This window comes from Oryx dammah, unplaced genomic scaffold (genome assembly GCF_014754425.2).
Source record: "Oryx dammah isolate SB20612 unplaced genomic scaffold, SCBI_Odam_1.1 HiC_scaffold_22, whole genome shotgun sequence".
NCBI lineage: Eukaryota > Metazoa > Chordata > Mammalia > Artiodactyla > Bovidae > Oryx > Oryx dammah.
The window spans coordinates 24,528,060-24,548,205 of NW_024070206.1; the positions used below are offsets into that span (position 1 = coordinate 24,528,060).

Consider the following 20,146-nt stretch of genomic DNA (forward strand, 5'->3'; position numbering starts at 1 on the left):
TCCCTTCCTCAGGGATCTTCCCAGGTACTCTGGACTATCGACTTGGGTGTCCTCTGTGACTCCCCGTTACCTGGGACTGGACTGAGGGGCTCGGCCCCGAGTCCAACGTGGCCAAGCTGGATGGGGCTTCCAGCTGTCTCCTCCACGCCGTAGCCTCTCTCCTCCCGTGGGGGCAGCTGGCTGAGACCCCTAATGCTGTCGAGTTTGAGGGTTTCTTAATTGGTGCTTTCTTCACTGTATCGTTTGACTCAACTTGCCAATTCCATCTGCAGAAAGATTCTCTTTAATGGAGTTTTAATGGTGTTTTCTTTACTTGTGAATAAATTAACGATTTGGGATTTATCAGCTCTTCAGTACAGGGGAACTTCCCATTAAACAAATACATTCATAGACCTTCAGGAATTTCCACGTTCTTAAATACATTTTTGGCCTTAAGTTGACTCAGTTGTCTCATCTATAATGTGGAAACAACAATGCCTCTACAGCTGGGCTGGTTCGCAGGTTTTGAGTACGATGTGTGTTAAGTGTCAGAGCCTCGATCCACCCCAGGACCGAGGCAGGGTGGCGGACTGGGAGCTCTGACTAGACGAGGGCAAAGGGCCGGAAGGCAGCAGAACATCCCCCTTGCCCTGAAGTAGCTTGCAGTCTTGTCGGGGGGGTTAAGTCTGCTTCTGTGTGAAGCTGGATGGCGAGGGGTTCAAAGGGAGCCAAGGAAGAATCAGAGAGACCTCTGTGCTGGTATTTTTAGCACTAGAATATGATGTTTGGTTGAAAGATGTTTATGTCTCAGAAATATGATTGCTTCCTGTGCTTAACATTTCTTCCTTGACCCAGAAACTTTAATCTTTATAGTGTCAAAATAGGCAATATGCTTTTGTAAGTCAGCAGTTTTGTATATACTTTATGTACTATGTCCATTTACAAACTTAAGCCTTGGGATTTTTGCCGTCATTTTCCCTCTGGCTGTGTGAATCTTGTTGTCCAGGCCTGTAGGGAGAGCCTTGTCTTTGTATCTGCAAAGTAGAGCTGTCGTCAGTACTTGGTATATACTGCAGATGAACGCTTAATTAAAAGAAAATTCTATTGCTGTCTGCTTTTTAACTAGTCTCTAAGTAGCTGACATTTTTCTGCAAGCTTCAATCATTTTCATAAAAAAATTTACTTAGATTCATAAAACTATGTGTAATTTTATTCTCTGCTAGTTGAAAAATACTAATATTACCTGTATTGCTATGGTAGCTGATTTTTTTTTTTTTTTCCCCCCAACTGCTGAATGTCATCCTGGTAAAATGCTGGCTGAATCTTTTGCTGATGTCCTTGCCATCAAATGGGAAAGGGCTTCTGTGTAGGGCTTCCTAGGTGGCTCAGATGGTGAAGAATCTGCCTGCAATGTGGGAGACCTGGGTTCGATCCCTTGGTTGGGAAGATCCCCTCGAGAATGGAATGGCTACCCACTCCTGTATTCTTGCCTGGAGAATGCCATGGACAGAGGAGACTGATGGGACACATGCAGCCCATGGGGTTACGAAGGGTCAGACGTGACTGAGCAACTTTTGCCTTTTTGTTTCTGTGGTAGGACATTTCCCTCCCCCACACAAATCATCCGGATAACATAATAGGGGCTCTGCTATATTTAAGTTTCCTGGTTCATTTGTTTGGTCTTGTTAATGAAAAGTACCTAAATCTCAAATGGACCACCAGGGCTGATGCTGAGAGTTGGGAAAGAGCTTCTTCTAATTAAAAGCCAAACAAAACCTCATGGTGCTCCTGTGCACTTGGTGTTTATTTCTCTCTGCTCTAGTAGATCGCATTCCGGTAAACAAGATTCTGTTTTATAAGGCTGCATCACATAATAAATTTCTCTATCTTAAGACATTTTAAAGTATATGTGTGTATATATATATTTATATGTAGTTTACAAATTCAAATAGTGTTTTGAATACTCTTCCTCACTCTTGATCACTGCTTCCTGAAAGCAACTCCTTTCAGCTCCTCTGCCTGTTTTGTGTGGGACTTGGGTGCGTGGGTGCGTGTGCACATGCGCGCGTGCCTGCACCTCAATAGCTTGGTTTTTCTGATTGGAGGCTTTCTCAGAGAAAGTGACTTCCTGGTGTGCGAGGTGAAGATTCATCTCCTGTATAACCCTCCTTACACACATTTCCTTCCATCCTCCCGACATAACTGTATCGTAATTTATTGTCTCAATATTCGGTGTTTATGTTTTCACGGCTGAATATGGTTCAGAGCCGAGCCTGTGCGAGGATCCTGTTTCTTCAGCAGTTCGCCTTTGTCTTCTCTGCAGTTAGTTCTTGTGTTGGCGTGTGTGTCAGGCCCCCAGCCTCTGACAGACCCCTCGCCTGGGTCCCTGCGACCCTTGCCTGCCTTGGGCCTGCCCTCTCAGTGGGCAGGTGCAGGAAGGGCTGCTGGAGGTCAAGGGCCCCTCCTGTCGTGACCACCTCCTGTGGAGCCGGGAGGAGGGGGCTGCCCCTCCTGTCTGCAGGCACCTGTGGGAACATTCAGTTTGGAAAATCATGGTTTTGACTTGGAAATTTTCTTGGGAGTTGTCGTGGTTTCTGACATCTCTCCACCAAGGAGGGCTTCTGAGCACTTTCTGACTGTGTGATCTTCCTTGTTTTTTTTTTTCCTGCATCCATCTTTCATCTTTCAAAAGCATGACGTCTTCCACTTCCTCTAACCACGCTTTTTGTGCTTGCCAGTTACTGCTCTTGTATTTCTTCCTGTTGACCTGGGGAGTGGATTCCTTTGCTAGGGCTGCCATCACAAAGTGCCATGAATGATGACTTAAACCCAGAAGCGTGTGGTCTCAAAGCTCTGGAGGCCGTGGGTCCAAGGTCGCGGTGTCAGCAGGACTGGGTCCTCCAGGGCTGCCTCTCTTGGTTAGGCACCAGCCTCGGCGTTTCTTGTGGGCGGGCACCGTGAGGGCACCGTGATCTCTTTCTCAGGTTCCCATGGCCTTCTCCCCGGGTGTGCGTGTCTGTGTGTGTCTCTCTTTGTCCAGGGCTCCCCTTTGCATAAGGGAGCCAGTCATTCGTTGAGGGCCCATCCTGACGACCGCATTTTAACTCAGTTAACCTCTGTAAAGATCCTGCTTCCAGATAAGGTGGCGTTGTGATGTATTGAGGGTTCGAACATCGACTTACCCTGGGCCACAGTTCAGCCCAGAAGAACTAGTGTCAAGGTGGAATGCTGATCAGGGAACACCTTCTGTGTCAACAGCGTGTCCTCTTTATTGTAACCTCTTAAAAGATGCTTTTAGTCACGTCTGTCTTCACTGAAGATCAGAAAACCACTCTCAGGAAGCAATTTTTTGATTGCACTTGGAGATTTTTGTTCAGAGTTTGTGACTGCTAAAATTTCCTCTGGTTTCCTGAATGTTTTATAACTTAGCATCTGAGTCACCTCATTTTCGACTCTGGCCTTGATTCTGCAGTAGTTTGAAGGCTGGCAGAATGCCTAAAGAAAGAGCAGCCGCAGAGCCCTGTGAGGGGAGATCGAAGTTCATCCCTGCACGTTAGGAGACCGCAGTCCTGTGCTCCCTCTCCCGGGTTAGCTGTGCTGTTTGTCTCTCAGGTGTGGCTTTCACCTAAAGTCATCCGCTCCACTCCTTCCTCCCTGCGCCCTTTGACCTCCTTCGTAGTAGTTATCCCGGTCTAGCATTGTCTTTGTCTTTGCCTCTCTCTCTCCTTAGCGTTACAGTGTAAGTGCTGTGCGGGCAGGTGCCTGGTCCGCCAAGTTCACTGCTTGATCCCAGCTCAGAATCGAACACTGATCAGCACGTCCAAGTAGATGCTGCTTTTAAACAGATCGATGTGGCTTCGTTTTCCAACATTACAAACGCTACTTCACTGACCCGCTGTTGCTCTTGGGAATCCTCCTCTCTCTCTGTGAAGGAGCTCGTGTTCCCTGGGGCAGGGCTGGGGAGAAGGGGGTGCTGGCTGCAGCTGCTCTCTCGGTCTACCCAGAGCCCTGAGGGGGATGGCCCCTCCTGACATGTCTGAAAACTCCCCCGGGGCCCTGGTAGGCACAGTGCACAGTCAAACAGGACATGAAATTCAAGTCGTGTTTGCACTGGCCTAGCTGGAAGGCCCTTCCAGGTTTCCCCGGGCCTTCTGCAGCTGCAGCCTGGGATGCCAGAGCTGGGTGGTTGCCCGGGAGTCAACGGCCCTGCCTCCCAGCCTCCTGATCAACACGTCTTACAGTCCCCAGGTGGTTCCAAAAAGAAGAGGAGGAAGTGGTGAATTTGTGCTTCCTGATCTGAGAGACTTCCCTCTGAGATCCCGGGGGCTGCATTCCTGAGAGTGAAACGCAGGGGACCTGCGGCTGTCTGTGTTATAGGAGCTGAGGCCTCCTGGCCACAGTCATGACATCGGTTAACTAAGCTGATGGGTTGGTGCTTGTTTTTTTTCTTGTTTGTTTAATTGTTGTGCTGCAAGTCATGAGGAAAATCCTCCTCCACCGCAGGAGTCACTGAAAGGTGACTGAGGCAGTGAGAGAGGCTGGTCTAATTGTTTATGCGGCAGAAGTCACCTTCTAACTAGGGTTGTGGCACCGGAATGCATCGTGGCTCTCCCCAGGTGAGATCCATTCCCACACAAGGGCTTGGCATTCTGATGATAGCCAAGGCTGTAGCTTTAACCTCGCTAATGCTCCATTCAATTTAAGTTAGAGAAATACAAGCCTCAAAAATGAACTGTGCATATTCGTGAAGTGTTGAAACCATCACCTCTCATGCAGTGGTTTACAGTCAGCTTTGGTGTTCCTGGAAAATGTATGGAACTTGGTGCCTGTGGCAAGGTCTCTGTGAAACCAGATGGTAGGGTGGGGAGGTGGAATGTGGTTCTGTTGTTCTGGGAGGGGTGTGTGTGTGTGAGAAACTTGCTGCATAGATATGTACGTCCATACGGTCCTGGGATGAGAGCAGCCCCCAATGCCCACCGAGGTGGGACTGGTGGATGGTGATCATTGGTGCACGTTCTCCATAATGAAAAGCGCTGATGTTTAAGTAACAGGTGCATATGTTATTAATAAGATCTAAAATTTCCCCGTAAGCTCTAATTACCTCAAGTGCTTAGTTTTGTACCCCATTACAAATGGCTGATAAGGAATCTGTGTATACTCCTACAAGCAGTGTGTCTGTGAGGGAATATGAGGAAGAGCCCATGCAGCCTAGGGGCAGTATCTGCATGTCACTGACGCTGTCATTCTCACACATTTGGGAACACTTCATCCTTCTAAAATTGCTTTCAGTCTTGAAATACGTCTCTTCATGCACAATGGTGGAAGATCTTTACCCTTGAAGGTAGGTTGCTGCTACTGCTACTGCTAAGTCGCTTCAGTCGTGTCCGACTCTGTGCGACCCCATAGACGGCAGCCCACCAGGCTCCCCCGTCCCTGGGATTCTCCGGGCGAGAACACTGGGGTGGGTTGCCATTTCCTTCTCCAATGCATGAAAGTGAAAAGGGAAAGTGAAGTCGCTCAGTCGTGTCTTGACTCTTAGCGACCCCATGGACTGCAGCCCACCAGGCTCCTGTGTCCATGGGATTTTCCAGGCAAGAGTACTGGAGTGGGGTGCCATTGCCTTCTCCTCAAGGTAGGTTGGGTTTATGAAAAGAACCAGAAGTCATTCAGAGCAAACCTGGTGGATGAGGCAAGCGAGAGAAATGAACCACAGCTGCTTTTGTGCTGTTTAAGAGTGGAGACTGCATCGTAGTGACACTGGCTTTTATCCTGTGTGGCACCTAAATTTAAAGAAGAAAAAATTAATAACGTGCTGGGCAGTGGTACAAAAATAGGGTTGGTTTATTTTGTACCCCTCAGTAGTGATTAAAGGAGAGCATTCACATTAAATAGTTAGGTCACGTGTCAGGGTGACTAAGCGGTTTTACACCAAAACTTGGAAGAAGGGAATATGTGGGGAAGATGTCTTCCTGTTGCTTGCGGAGGCCAGTCTAGGGTGGGCGGGGTGCAGGGCGGGGGGTGGGGGGTGCAGGTCTGGGAGGAGCTGGATCTAGCCTTTTTCCCTGAAGACCTCTGCCTACACTTTCGGGCTCTTCTGACCCAGGTCAGCCCTAGTTTGGCTCTTTGGGGCTGGAATCTCTGAGTTAAGACTCACATACTATTTGCACAAATAGGCTGCAGGGTAGACTGCTCTTGGGTGGGCCTTAGGGAGTGGGAAATGGTTTGGGAAGCTAAAGTGAGAGCTAAGAAGAGCTGTTGACTGAAGTGGGAGTTAAGTCGTAGGTCACTTGTTGACTTTCTGTGTCCCTCAGTGAATAGTGGGCTCCTTGACGGCAGGGGTCCTAGCCTGATATCACCTGTTAGGCTCCTGCGTGACCCAGGTCTTTTCAATGCAGATCTTTCTCTACTTAAGAATAGGGTTACATCCTGATGAACTCATCCTAAGTTGAAAACATCCTAAATCAAAAATACATTTCACATACCCCTCGCCTGCTGTGCATCACAGCCCAGCCTACCTTAAACGTGCTCAGAACACCTCTGTTAGCCTAGAGTTGGGCAGGACCAACTGACAGAACCTGTTGTGTCGTGAAGTCCTGACTCCCGTGTGACGTATTGCTGTCCTGAAAGTGAGGAACAGAATGGTGGGCTGGGTGCAGGATGGCTGTAAGTGCACCGTCATCGGCCCTCACGACCGGGCAGCTGACTGGCAGCTGGGCCGACTCTGCCCAGCACGTGAGAGGGTCATAGAGCAGGCAGATCCCTAGCCTGGGAAAAGATCAAAATTCAGAAGGCAAAGTAAGGTTTCTGCTGAATGCATATTGCTTTCGCACCATTATAAAGCTGAGAAGTCGTAAGATGAACCATTGTGAAGTTAAAAATTCACAAGCCAAACCATTATAGGTTGCGGACAGTCTGTACATTGTTTCTTAATGAAGGAAGAAGACTGGTATTTGTTAAGTACCTAGCAGTTTCCATGTGCTGCTGTTGCTGAACCAAACTTGGGTCCGCTCACCCACACACAGTAAAGTTGGTCTTCTGACACCAGGTTGTGGTGAAGGAAAGGGCAGTGTTTATTCAGGGCGCCAAGCAGGGAGTCCAGGGCAGCTTGTGCTCAAAACACCTGAGCTCCCTGTGGCTTTCGGTAAAGCATCTTTAAAGGCAAGGAGAGGGAAGGGTGCCCCAGCTGACAGCATGGTTAACATTGTCAGTCCTTAGGCTCCAGTAGGTCTGGGGGCTGTCTGCTCATGGGCCTCAAGTGGTTAATTTCTTCCATTTGGTGGAGGTTTTAGCATCTGTAAAACAAGTCAGGAAGTGTGTTGAAACATCAGATACTGTTATCTAGGCACTTCAAGGAGGAGCTGCAGCAGAGGATATGGGGAGGGGGTCTGTCCCTGGAAGGCCCTACAGGGTCCTGCTCAGTTACACAGGAGTCTGAACTCCTTGAACTCTGGAAACAGTCCTCCCTCGTGGACACCACTGTGACCCCAGCTCTGTGGAGGGGAGGGGTCATGTGGGGCTCTGGTCAGACCGAAGCTCAGGATGGTTACGTGTCAGGGAAGCAGTGGAGCCATCATTTAAGACTGCCTAAATTCAGAGCCGAAGCTGTGTCCCTAACCAGATCCAGTGCATAAATACAGGGCCACATGCCGTCTAGATAAACCATGGCTCCCAACTGGAAGGATTTTGCTCCCAGGGGACACTCAGATACGGGGAAGACGTGTTTGGTTTTCTTGCCTGGGGAGATGGCCACAGCATCATGTCGTGAGTTGTGGAGGGGGTAGGGCGGGTAAGAGATGCTGCTCCCTCTACACACTGGCAACGTTTTCCTGCATCCACAACGCTTTTCTGTTTGTTTTTTTGAAAATGGCCATCGATAAGTATGAAGTGGTATTTCTTTGTGGTTTTGTTTGCATTTCGTTAATGATTAACCATGGTAAGCATCTTTCATGTACTTAACTGGCCATTTTTGTATCTTCACAGAGTTACTTGTGCAGGTCTTTTGCTGATACTTGGATAGGGTTGCCTTTATGTTGTTGAGTTGTACAAAAGTTCTTTATATATTGTGGACACGAAACTGTTATTAGATATGTGATTTGCAGGTATTTTCTCCCATTCTGTAGTTTGTCATTTCACTTTTTTGATAAGGTCCTTTGATGCAGGGGAAAAAAGTTTTAAATTTTGATGGCATGCAATTTATCTTTCATTACTCATGTTTTTGGTGTTATGTCTAAGAATCATTGAGTTTCATGGTTTTACCTCCCATATTTAGGTCTTTGATCTGTTTTGAGTTAGTTACTCTATAAGAAATGTCTTACACAATAGGTCTTCTGTATATGTGAATTAGACACCTACGGTGTGGTTAGACAGACAGGCTCTGGAGTTGGGGCTGTCTGCACCGTGTGTTGAAGACTGTTCTTTCCCCATTGAATAGGATTGGCACCCTTGTCAAAAACAACTGGCCTTGGATGTTTGAGTGTGTTTCTGGATGCTGGCTTCTATTCTGTTGGTCTGTATGTTTAGCTTTATGCAAGTACCACATTGTGTTAATTACTGTGGCTTTATAACAAGATTTGGAATCAGGAACTTTGTTCTTCTTCAAGGTTGTTTTGCTGCTGCTGCTGCTAAGTTGCTTCAGTCGTGTCCGACTCTCTGCGACGCCATAGATGGCAGCCCAACAGACTCCTCCGTCCATGGGGTTCTCCAGGCAAGAACACTGGAGTGGGTTGCCGTTTCCTTCTCCAGTGCATGAAAGTGAAAAGTGAAAGTGAGGTTGCTCAGTCGTGTCCGACTCTTAGTGACCCCATGGACTGCATGCAGCCTACCAGGCTCCTCCGTCCATAGGATTTTCCAGGCAAGAGTACTGGAGTGGGGTGCCATTGCCTTCTCTGTCAAGGTTGTTTTGGCCCCTTGCAATTCTATGTCAATTTAAGGATAGATTCTATTTTGGGGGAAAAAAAAAAGGTCTGTTGGGGTTTTGATAAGATTGATTTGAATTTATAGATGGCTTTGGGTAGTATTGACATCTCAGCAGTGCTAAGTCTTTGTAGCCATGAATGCGAGGCTCTTTACTTTAGTCACTTTAAATTCTATTTACTTATGCTATTTACTTTAGTCACTTTAGATTTATTTTAGCAATGTTTTGTGATTTTAAATATGCAAATATTCACCTCCTCAGCTACATTTATTCCTAGATATCTTATTCTTTTAAATTTATTTTATTTGAGATTTTAAAAATACTTAGCACATCAAATTTGAATTCCAAAGTGTTATGTCCTAGAAGTTACTATGGAGACATCTTGAGGTTTCAGTAAGTGGATTGGGGTTTGAACCTGGATTTGGCACTTAAAAAAATTAGCTCCCTCTGAGCCTCTATTTCTTCATCTGTAAAGTACAAGGATAAAGCAAATCTATCTACACAGAAGTTATATAGATCAGAGATAATGGTTGCAAAGGACTAGCTCCAGAGTGTAACTCAGAGTTAAAAATACTAGAGAAAGAATGCTAGATTGCCAGTATTGTGTTTTCTTGTATGGTTTCAATGTAAATACTGATGTATTACACAGTTTGTCCTGAATGTTTAGCTTATGTTACCTGTATTTGCTGATTTCTTTTCATATCCAGGAGTTTTGAGATTAAAATATATGTTAAAAGCATTAGTAAAATGAATTTGTTGCAAAGGCTAGTGATTTTTACACAAAGTAAATGTCCTCTCCCTTGGAGAGTCTCATAAGGTGTGTTGAGTCTGTAAGAGAAATAGATTGTAATAAGCGTCACACTCTGTTGCGGTAGTTGCTGTATACTTACAGGAGGGGTGCTTTTCTTCTGATGTTGCTGCTTTCAGATGCCTCTGTGCTTTCTTGGATCCTCCCTGTGCCCAGACATTGCAGGGTTTAATTTTAGATATGTTAGCGTTTAACCTCTCAGTAGCAAAGCAATGGCAACCCACTCCAGTACTCTTGCCTGGAAAATCCCATGGACGGAGGAGCCTGGTGGGCTGCAGTCCATGAGGTCGCTAAGAGTCGGACACGACTGAGCGACTTCACTTTCACTTTTCACTTTCATGCATTGGAGAAGGAAATGGCAACCCACCCCAGTGTTCTTGCCTGGAGACTCCCAGGGACGGGGGAGCCTGGTGGGCTGCCGTCTATGGGGTTGCACAGAGTCGGACACGACTGAAGCGACTTAGCAGCAGCAGCAAAGCTGACATAAGGCTTTACCTTCAGTGAAGGGTGCAACTACTCCTTCCATCTTGGAATTGAGTTCTGTATGTGTGTGATATAACTGGGTACCAGTACTGCAATTTTTAACTTTTTTTCCCCCTTAATTCATCTTAGAATCCCAGGGACAAGGGAGCCTATGGGGTCACACACGGTTGGACACGACTGAAGTGACTTAGCAGCAGCAGCAGCAGGGGAGCTTTATATTGAAGTGAAAGTGAAAAGCACTCAGTCATGTCCGACTCTTTGCGACCCCAAGGACTATATGATCCATGGAATTCTCCAGGCCAGAATACTAGAGTGGGTAGCCTTTCCCTTCTCCAGAAGAACTTCCCAACCCAGGGATCGAACCCAGGTCTCCCGCATTACAGGCGGATTCTTTACCAGCTGAGCCACAAGGGAAACCCTTATATTGAAATAGGCAGATCCAACCTCTGAAAGACGGTCATCTCAGAATTCTGATTTTTTATTTTATTTTAAATTTCACTGGTTAAATAAAATTTGGTAACAGACTTAAATGTAGCATTAGAATGTTCCAACTGAAAGTAAATTCCTGAAGTTATTCTCATAGCAATGTGTTTTAAGCCTTGTTTGCCGTTCATTTCCCGAAGAACACAAATGAACCTGCATACGAGAAGAGATCCTGTGTGTTCTCATGGGGAGGCAGGGCTGATGCGAGTGCAGGCAGCTGAGAAACATGGAAGTTTGAAAAAGAAACAAAAGTGGGAGAGCAGGCTGACCACAGAAACCAAGCGGGCTTTCCAGACTCCTTTGGAAGCCCATTTGAGCCTGCAGAGCATCTGTCCTGTGGGCTGACTCTGATCAGCACTCGTGAGGATTCTTGATTAAAATGATAATCCCAGCGGCTTGGGTGGTATTTTCTTTAAGCCTGCTAATATAATAGTAAGCAAGCTGTGAATTAAACACCAGCAATACAGTTAAAAGCAGAGACTCTGGAGTCAGGCAGGCCCGCATGTACATCCTGGCTTTTCCATGTAAGATGTGAACTGTTTCTTGCTCTCGGTGACAGTTCGTCCTCTGTGCACTTGTCTCTTGAAATCCTATTGTACTTATTATTTGTACGAATTTTACGTGTGATGGAATTTTTCTACCCACCCCCCCACCCCCCACCCCACCCCCGGCCAAGAAACTGCACATCCAGGTGATTACTGCTGAGTTCCTGGCTTCTGAGTACTTACTCAGCACTATGGTAGCAGCTCATTTATCTACATGGAAGACTGCAGGAAGGAGAGTACCAGCTAATCACCAATATTTTTAAAGCAAAGAAAATTTAAGTAATTTTTTGAAGGAGGTGAAATCGCAGCAACAAAAATAATTAAAACAGCTCTCGCTAGTTTTTCTCAAGTGGTCCAGATCTTCAGTGAGAAACGTACAGAACCAGAGGAATGTGAACGTGACTGACACGGGCCCCTACAGGATACTGATCAGTTTGTGACATTTTCTCTTGTTCTTCTCTGGATTGTGTTAATGATACCGTCGGCCCTTGTTCATTGTTAGTTCCCCGGGCGAGCTCTAAGCCATCCCAAGTGGAGCAGCATGGTGACACCCAGCCTGTGCCACCCTCAGCGGCACCTGCCGCGATGGCTGTGCGCTCCTGCCAGGTGTAAGGTTATAGCAGAGAATTGGTTACTAAAAGGTTAGAGCACCACACTTTTTAAATTATGTACAGTTTTTTGAATTTGAGAATACAACAGGGATTTCTAGAGTGTGAGTGAAATGGGGAGACATAGCCGTCATACAGAAGCTTGCTTATTATTCTTAGGGACTTGCCCCTGCATGTCACCATGGGGGCAGGACCATTGCAAACTACTATTCATAGGGTGAAAGGGGAGGCTAGAAAGACAAACGTTTGAACAGGAACAGTTACGAGGAACAGGACACAGACACACACCTGCAAGTGAGGCAGCTGCCCTGGGGTTTCCCATTTGGCTTTATTTTCGTGAAAGTGTCGTCCAGGATGTCGGACACAAGTCCAGCCATGGTTCTTCTGATCTTTTATTGGGCTGTTTAAGCTTTCCTGTTAACGGTCACACACTTGACTCCTGCAGACTGGTAGTATTCTAGTCTCAAAATATTGGGTGAAAGTTTGACTTAGAAACATTAGTGTCAGAGTATGAGAGCTCAGAGGTGGCTTAGTCCCAAATTCCTTACACTAGGATGTTCACTGAGGACATTCTAGGCCATTTGTTCAGTAACTGTGGTACCTCAAGCCCCAAAATTGGTGGAAAAAAACTTTTGACCATTTAGCCTTAAAAAAAAAAAAATCAAATGGACGTTTCAAAGTGGACGGTAAAAATGTTGAATTTTAAATGTAAGATGTACGTCATCAAGATTAGTGTTGGGAGAGTTGATTTAAGCTGGGTGTTCTGCCCTCAGGAGACCCTTCTGTTTTTTTCACCTCTGTTCTAAAAAGACCTGCTTATGTTTGTTCGTTCATTCACGGCTCAGGTGAAAACTGCCACTAGCTAATGCTGTTTAGAGTTTGGTGGTTGGGTGTGTGAGGACACAATGAGACACGGGAGCTTGAGTAGACTGGATGGCTGGATGGCCATTCTCCAAAAAATGGCTGAGCTAGGGAAGTTTGGAAAACCTCAGAGTAGTATCAGGTTTTTCTCCTGTCTTTGAAGAAGGTGTTATCAGTCCCTTTTGGATTGTTCTCAGCGTCAAACGTTAATTATGAGTAACTCCAGATATGGAAGGAAAAACGTCTTAGGCGTTGGTGTAGTCTGTGATCCTTGTATGTTTCTGTCTCTGCCAGGAGGGGCCTTGGAAATGTGCAGTGCACCCGAGTTAGCTCCTTCCGGGTAGGGTAGTTATGGTGGAGATCGTGAAGTCTTTGTAACTGAGGCTAAAAAAAAAATATTTTCATCGTACATTTTACTAATGAAAACTTTTTAGAAAGTTTTCTCACCTCTTCATTGGTTTGTTGTTGTTTAATTGCTAAGTGGTGTCCCACTCTTTGTCATCTCATGGACTGTAGCCCACCAGGCTCCTCTGTCCATGGGATTTTCCAGGCAAGAATACTGGAGTGGGTTGCCATCTCCTTCTCCAGGGGATCTTCCCCACCCAGGGATCAAACCCACATCTGCACTGGAAGACAGATTCTTTACCACTGAGCCACCAGGGAAGTCCTCTTCATCCGTAATTCAATATGTTGCTATTCCAATCATGACCACTTGGGGGAGTAGATCGCATATCAATATTTTCATGTTTTGCGTTAAAAACAGACTGTAACTTGTGGCGTAAAGATATTTCTGTTTAACCAGTTAGCAAATTTCATGTTAGGAAATTTTAAATTCTTATACTTTGTTAAGTTCTTTATACCTGATCCCATACTTATATGGGATTAGTAGTGGAAAAAAAAATAAGGTATATATTGTACATGCGTCATCAGCTATGGAATCTGAATAAGATTTGACTCTCCTCACCAGCATTTTAGTTTTATGTCACTATGCTAGATTTCAAGAAGTTTTTTTTTTTCTTGAAAGATTTAAGTCTTAGAAAAAAAGACTACCAACTACCCTTTTTAAAAAAAAATATTATTGAAGATGCTAGGCAATAATAAAAAGTAGTTTTTCTCAATGCTCAACCGTTTATTCTTATCTTAGCCTGTAGAGAAAAAAGTCAGTAGTATTTTTCTTTGAAAATAGTCATAGAGGTGATTAAGAATGGTTGGTTGTGATTTCCACCTTTTTATTGACTCAAGTCTGAAAAGCACCACCACCGATTCAGGGAACTGTCGGGTCCCAGCCTGGGGTCAGATGGCGTCCGGGCACGGCAGGGGGCAGCAGAGGCGTGTGCCCTATGAGGGGAGTCGGTGTTGGGAGGTTGAGCTCGCCTTCCGTCTGGGTCCATGGTCCATGCTCCTTGAGTCAGAGTCTCTGTGAGTCATGGGTCCGGACCTCACGGTGATGACAGCACCCAGGCTCCCTGGAAGCCCGGGTGGCTGGCCTGGGGCCGGCTCGTTGCATAAGAGGCGGTGACGTCAAGGCTGTGGACAGCCTCTGCCTGGCTGGCTCAGGCCTCCTTCCCTGTCTCTCTGTGACCCTTCCCCCAGCACTTCCGCCCGGGGCCTCAACCTGGCATCACAGACAAAAGCATTGGCCAGAAATCAGTGCCAACCGAGCGGGTGGCCTTGGGCGAACTGCCTCTCTGGGCCTCAGTTTCCTCACCTGTAAAAGGGATCACGTTTTCCCACCAGCATGTTTTCTTGTCTTCTCCAGCTTGTTTGCCCTGCTTTCCTCTCTTCACCTCCTCATCTTCCTCGTGGCTTCTCTGGACCCTCCTTTCTCATCTCTCCTCACTTCCCTGCCACTGACCTCCCACTTCCCCTTCTGTTTTTTTCCCAAGGGCGGCACCCCAAGGTGGGTTCTTTTTTACCATCTGATGTTGAGGATCCGGGCCTGCCAGCGGTACGTGGAGGAAGGAAGAGGCTTACATTTTTATGCATTAAGTAATAGACTCCTAAAATCACTTCTTTTTTCAAGTGGAGGGGGTTTGTGTACATGAAGTGTATGGACTTGGATGACAAGCACCCGCGCCTGCACGTGGATGTCTGGTGGGCTAGGCAGCAGGCAGTGCGACATGTTGAATACAGGATACATTTCCCTATTTCTAATTTTGGTTAAATTTAAAAATTTTGCCATTTAACATTTTTGTTTGTGTATCTTGGCAGGTCTGTTGCTGTAGTAAACATTACCAACACCACCCCCCTTGGTCAAACATTTGGAAATTTTGTGTTTAATGTTTAGAGATAGAGAAAAAGTTGAATAACATGAACATTATTAAACATCTGAGGATCAGTTAGTGTGATGAGAACTCCTGTCACCTTCAGCTCTTCATTATGGATTCCTTTCCACCCTTGTTCTCAAGGTTGTCTCAGGATCCCAAAGTTGTGCTCCAGTAGAAATATTAATATAATGGGAACCACACGTGGCATTTCGCAACTTCTAGTAACATTAAAAGGTAAAAAGAGAAACGTAGGAAAAATTAATTTTAAAATATATCTTATTTAACTCAGTATATACAGAGCATTTTCATATCAACAAGTAACTTTATGTAAACCTTACTTCACATTCTGCTTTTCTTCTGTGTGTTTTATGCTCACAGCACATCTCAGTTGGCACTGGCCATATTTTTAAACATATCCATGTGAATAACGCCTATTTGTAACAGACAGTCCTATATACTGGCTTGCAAAATATGGCATATTTCAATTTAAAAATTAATGTGTTTTGTCTGTGTGTAAGTGTGTTTTAGGTTTTTAGAAAAACTCACTTGTTTCTATATACTGACTTATTAAGAGCTGAAAAGGAAATGCCAGGATGTTTGAACTGTCCTACTCTTGAAGTTAAATTATTATTATTATTATAATTATGTGTGTGTGCTATTGCATAAATATAACTAATGTACGTTAGTGTACAGTAACATTGTTATAATTTGTTCATTATTTACAGTGCTGAGTAGGCTAGCTCCCATTCAGAACTATGAAAATATACTGGGTCATTCCAGTATGACAGAGTAAAACATTCAGTGACTGAGTTCTAAAAAGCATATGTCTCCTGTCTTTGTTGCCTAGAAAACATGTGAACTGTTTCCCCTTGCATGATTGATTTATTGAAGATGACATTTCTGTATGTATGGTTACTTTTATTTCTAAAAGTGAGGATGTGATTAATCTGGGGAATCATTAACTCAATCCGTGTTCCGTGTGATGGAAGGGCAGTGAGGCCCCTGTGCCCGGCCAGGACTTGGTACCTATCAGTGTAAACACCCGGCACAGCCCGTCCCGTGCCCCTGCTTATCTCCTCCAGAGGGATGGGGTTGAGGCGTTTTCAGCAAATCTTACTGGTAAAGTCATGCCTGTATTGCCTTTTTTTTTTTTAAGAGCCATTTCCTTTCAGTTTTAACCATATTACTGTGTCGGCAAACAGTCTGCCTCAGTTTGTCAGCAGAACAGCTTTCTGTTTTGATAACTTAGAAGCGTGCCGTCATCTCTGAGAAAAGGCATGCTGCTGATGAACTAGTTCAGTTTTAAGATGTTTTACTTAGATGACGACAGTGAAGATGAGGAGGAGAAGGTTCCTGAAGGTGTTTACCATGGAAAGGCCCCTGCTGGCATCCTGGTGAGTGACATCCACCAGCACACCACTGCCCCCTCATCCCACCCCACCCCCCAACACCAACCTGGAACCTGCTGCAAGAAGGGGGCAGGGCAGGGCGCCCACCAGGGAAAGCAGTGATACCTTTCTTTGGAGGGTGTAGCATCAGAATGACTTTCATACTAAGAATCTGAACTGAGTTGTAGTCAACAGAAGTCTTTGCCTGCCTGCTCTCCCTCGCTCACTCTACACCATCTTTCCACCCTTCTCTATTGACTATTTAATGAATAATAACTTTATGCCTGGAAAAAACTGAAACTGCTGCTGTAAACTGGGAATTTTTTTGAAACTAGGTTTCACATGCAATGTATCTGGTTTCACATTCTCTTTGCATCTGTGTAGTAGGTGAGGAATAAAAATCATTGAGTTTTACGTGCTTTTTTTTTCCACTCTTTCAGATTTTAGCCATAAATGGGATCTTTTTCTATGGGTTTGTCTGTCTGGTGGTTTTTTTTGGTCCTAGTCAAATTTGTTTTGAAAACACGTTTTGAAACTAGCATCTTACTCTATCTGTGACAGAGGAGCAGCAGGACTCTCTCTTTGTTCTGTGATTGCAAACAAAAAGTTCGTAATATTGAAACATGTGGGGGAAACGTGAATTGCCTGAGTTTTTTAATCTAAAGTTTCCTCTCTTATGAGATGTAAAATAAAACAGGTCACATAAAGTATAAGTTTTAGAAGTCTGCATTAAGGAAACAGATGAATTAAGGACAACATACTTATGGAACCTTTTGCTGTAAAAATAATCTGAAGTAAATGTGATGAGGTAAAGGTAGTTTTTAGAAAATTGAGGGTGTGCATTTTTATGAAACCATGTAAAATAAAGCAAAAATTACAGTTTGTAAAATCCGTGGCTTGTAATCAGACTGATTTTCAAGTTGTGCAGATTTTTGTCACCTTTAAAATGTTGTGCTTTTGTGTGCGTTTTGCTTGTGGACCTGTTGGTAGGTGTGTACTCACTGGGGGTCTCGGCAACAATGGGGCGGGACGTGGTCTGACTGGGAATGGAAGTCCAGCCTCGGAGAGAGGTCTTTTTCTTGTGAAATTTCAATTTAATGGATTCCGTGCATAGAGGAGCCTGATGGCCTACAGTCCACGGTGTCGCAAAGAGTTACACACGACTGAGCGACTAACACGCGCATGAGTGTATACAGATTCCTGCACGTCTGCTGTTCAGGTCGGAGGGAGAACGGCGAACACGCTGACGGTGGTTAGTTTAGGAAGAGTTCTTTCACGAGGAGCGCCCCACGCACACACCCCTTCTCACAGGAAGTAGTTCGGTGCTTCCGGCTGCCGCGTTCTGCGGGAGGTGGGTGTCAGGGCTGCGCTGACGGAGCTTCTCTCCATGTTAATACTGGGACATTGAAGTCTGGGAGTCACCTCCCGGCCCCAAGAGACACTTGAGTTTTCTGAGTGGCTCGTGTTGGGGACACGGGATTTGCTATCTGCTTGTTGAGCTGCATGGATTGTGTAGGAGACCTTGGAACCTGGGTGTGGGGGGCGAGGGCCAGGGAGCAGCTCAGTCAGCGTCCAGGCCCTCTGTGACCCCCGACGCTCCTCGCTGGCCACCTGCCGTCCGGGCACACCTACTCGGAGGGTGAAAGTCTCCATCATAAAGGAGGTGACTTTGCATGTTTGGAATGTAGATGTAAAAATGTCATAAGTTTAAAAACCATGAAGAAACGTCTGTGCTTTGTTAGAAATTGGGAATTTTTTTAAAATCTCATATTTCTATAATTTTTAAACAGATGAAGATATTTTCCTTTATTTGGTAAGGAAAAGGCCAAGCTGTTTCATGTTCAAATAACCTCGAATTTCCAAAATTATATGCTAGCCTTATTTTCCCCCACTTATTTTAAATTACTTTGACTTGCATTTTTTAAATTAAGGCAGAATGTACTCCCAAGTGGTGCTAGTGGTAAAGAGGAGCCATAAGCGATGTCTGGGTCAGGAAGATCCCCTGGAGGAGGGCACAGCAACCCACTCCAGTATTCTTACCTGGAGAATCCCATGGACAGAGGAGCTTGGCAGGATACAGTCCATGGGGTCTGAAAGAGTCAGACACGACTGAAGTGACTTAGCACACAGGCATGTGCTACAAGAATTCTTGGCCAAACATGTAATCCTAAGAAATGCTTCTAGAACTGAGTCCTATGGGTTAGAGCTGGAAGGGGCCATGGACAGTATTTGGCCATTCTTACTAGAAATGAAAGCTCGATCAGAGGTTCTCAGAGGTTCTGAGAAGAAGGAAGCCCCCCCTCAGGGCAGTGCAGCCCTTTTCTGGCTCCTCTGTGCTCTTTATCAAAGGGCCTGGTTGAGTCCAAAAAGCTTTTCAGATAGAATTTTGTATGTTTATATTATTTACAGTAAGGTGCAGTAACATAAACAAGTGGCAACGTAAACAGAGGTGGGAGACAAGTCGTCACCCTGTAGGCGGGGCTTGTACTTTGCATGAGTTGGGTGAAGGCAAGACAGCACCGCCCCCCCCCCCCCCCCCCCCCTTACATCACTCCTGGCTGCCCAGAATCCTGGAACCACCCTGCTGAATGGGGCCAAAACCAAACACTGCCCTCGGGGTGGGGGGGAGGACGGTGGTCACAACACTAATTAAATAATTAGTTGAGTAGCATTTCTTTTCCTCACAACAATGTGGTGATGTTACTAGTTGTGCAGTTTGGGGGAGCACACTCCCCAAGAATTTTTGTTTTCACGACTTGATTGCCTCAATCCTGACACAGATGAGCTCAGGAATTCAGGGGCGAGGTAGCTCTTAGAGGCTGTGGCCAGAAGTATGTGTAGGCTCTTTGAAGGTTATTTATTATCCATTTTTGTATTTATGCCCCCATCTGTTTTTCAATAGGAGACGCTTGGGGGTGGCTCACAGGTACTATTGTCCAGTGCATGACTGAACCCCTAACTTAAAACAATCCTCTTCATTCAGCAAATATTTATTGTGCCACACCGAATCCTCTAGGTGTTCACAAGTTTGTTTGCCATTACTAATGTGTCTGAATTGTTTGCTGCTCTGAGTTTGCAAGTAACACAGCTAGACAGATTTCCTCCAGATGGTTACCTCATTTGGTTTGCCTGATGCTTGGTCCTGTGAGCCGGTCTGTTCTCCCCATCGGCCTGGGTGAGCACAGGACTGCAGGTCTGGTCGGAATCCCATCACGTGTCTCAGCCAGGTGTTGGGCCAGTCTAGAGGGATGGGACACAGCTCCCTGAAGGGATCTGAATAAAAACCTTAGTTTTCTTGGCAAAATGCTTATCTTTGTCTATAGTTTGTGTTTAATACTCATATCTTAGGTAGTACACATTGAAAACCAACCCTGTCCTACTAAAGAAAATATTAGACCCCAATTCTAGTCATTCTTGCATACGTTATCTCATTGAAAGTAGGGAAATTTTTTGTGGTTGGTGCTGTTTTGCCACTTGTTCTAAACATATATATTTCTTTTTTTTTTTTTGGTCTCTTCTTTGAAGCCTGTTGCCTAACCTAGAACCATTGATTGTCTGAGGCTCTCGCTTTGCTTAATTTAGGACATCTGTCTCAGTTGCCCTCTCGTGTCTGACTCTTTGCGGCCCCATGGACTGTAGCCTGCAAGGCTCCTCTGTCCGTGGGATTCTCCAGGCAAGAATACTAGAGTGGGTTACCATGCCCTCCTCCAGGGGATCTTCCGGCCCCTGAGGTTGAATTGGCATCTCCTGTGTCTCCTGCATTGACAAGCGGATTCTTTATCAGTGCACCATCGGGGAAGCCCCAAATTT

At 45.5% G+C, this 20,146-nt stretch overlaps 1 protein-coding gene and 1 long non-coding RNA gene across 2 annotated transcripts in view; both read left to right on the forward strand.

Annotated features, from left to right (window-relative positions):
• The first annotated feature begins 1,966 nt into the window (after positions 1–1,966).
• On the forward strand, positions 1,967–8,926 carry LOC120881099. The gene is made up of 2 exons (XR_005725215.1): positions 1,967–8,579; positions 8,873–8,926. It is a non-coding gene; the product is annotated as an uncharacterized LOC120881099 (long non-coding RNA).
• A 7,257-nt stretch (positions 8,927–16,183) lies between these two features.
• Positions 16,184–20,146, forward strand: part of LPIN2 (lipin 2) — a 53,627-nt gene continuing 49,664 nt past the window's right edge. Inside the window, exon 1 of the mRNA XM_040264681.1 lies at positions 16,184–16,342. Within this exon, the coding sequence (XP_040120615.1) occupies positions 16,256–16,342 (87 nt within the window). The 5' untranslated portion in view covers positions 16,184–16,255. The remainder of the gene's footprint in view (positions 16,343–20,146) is intronic.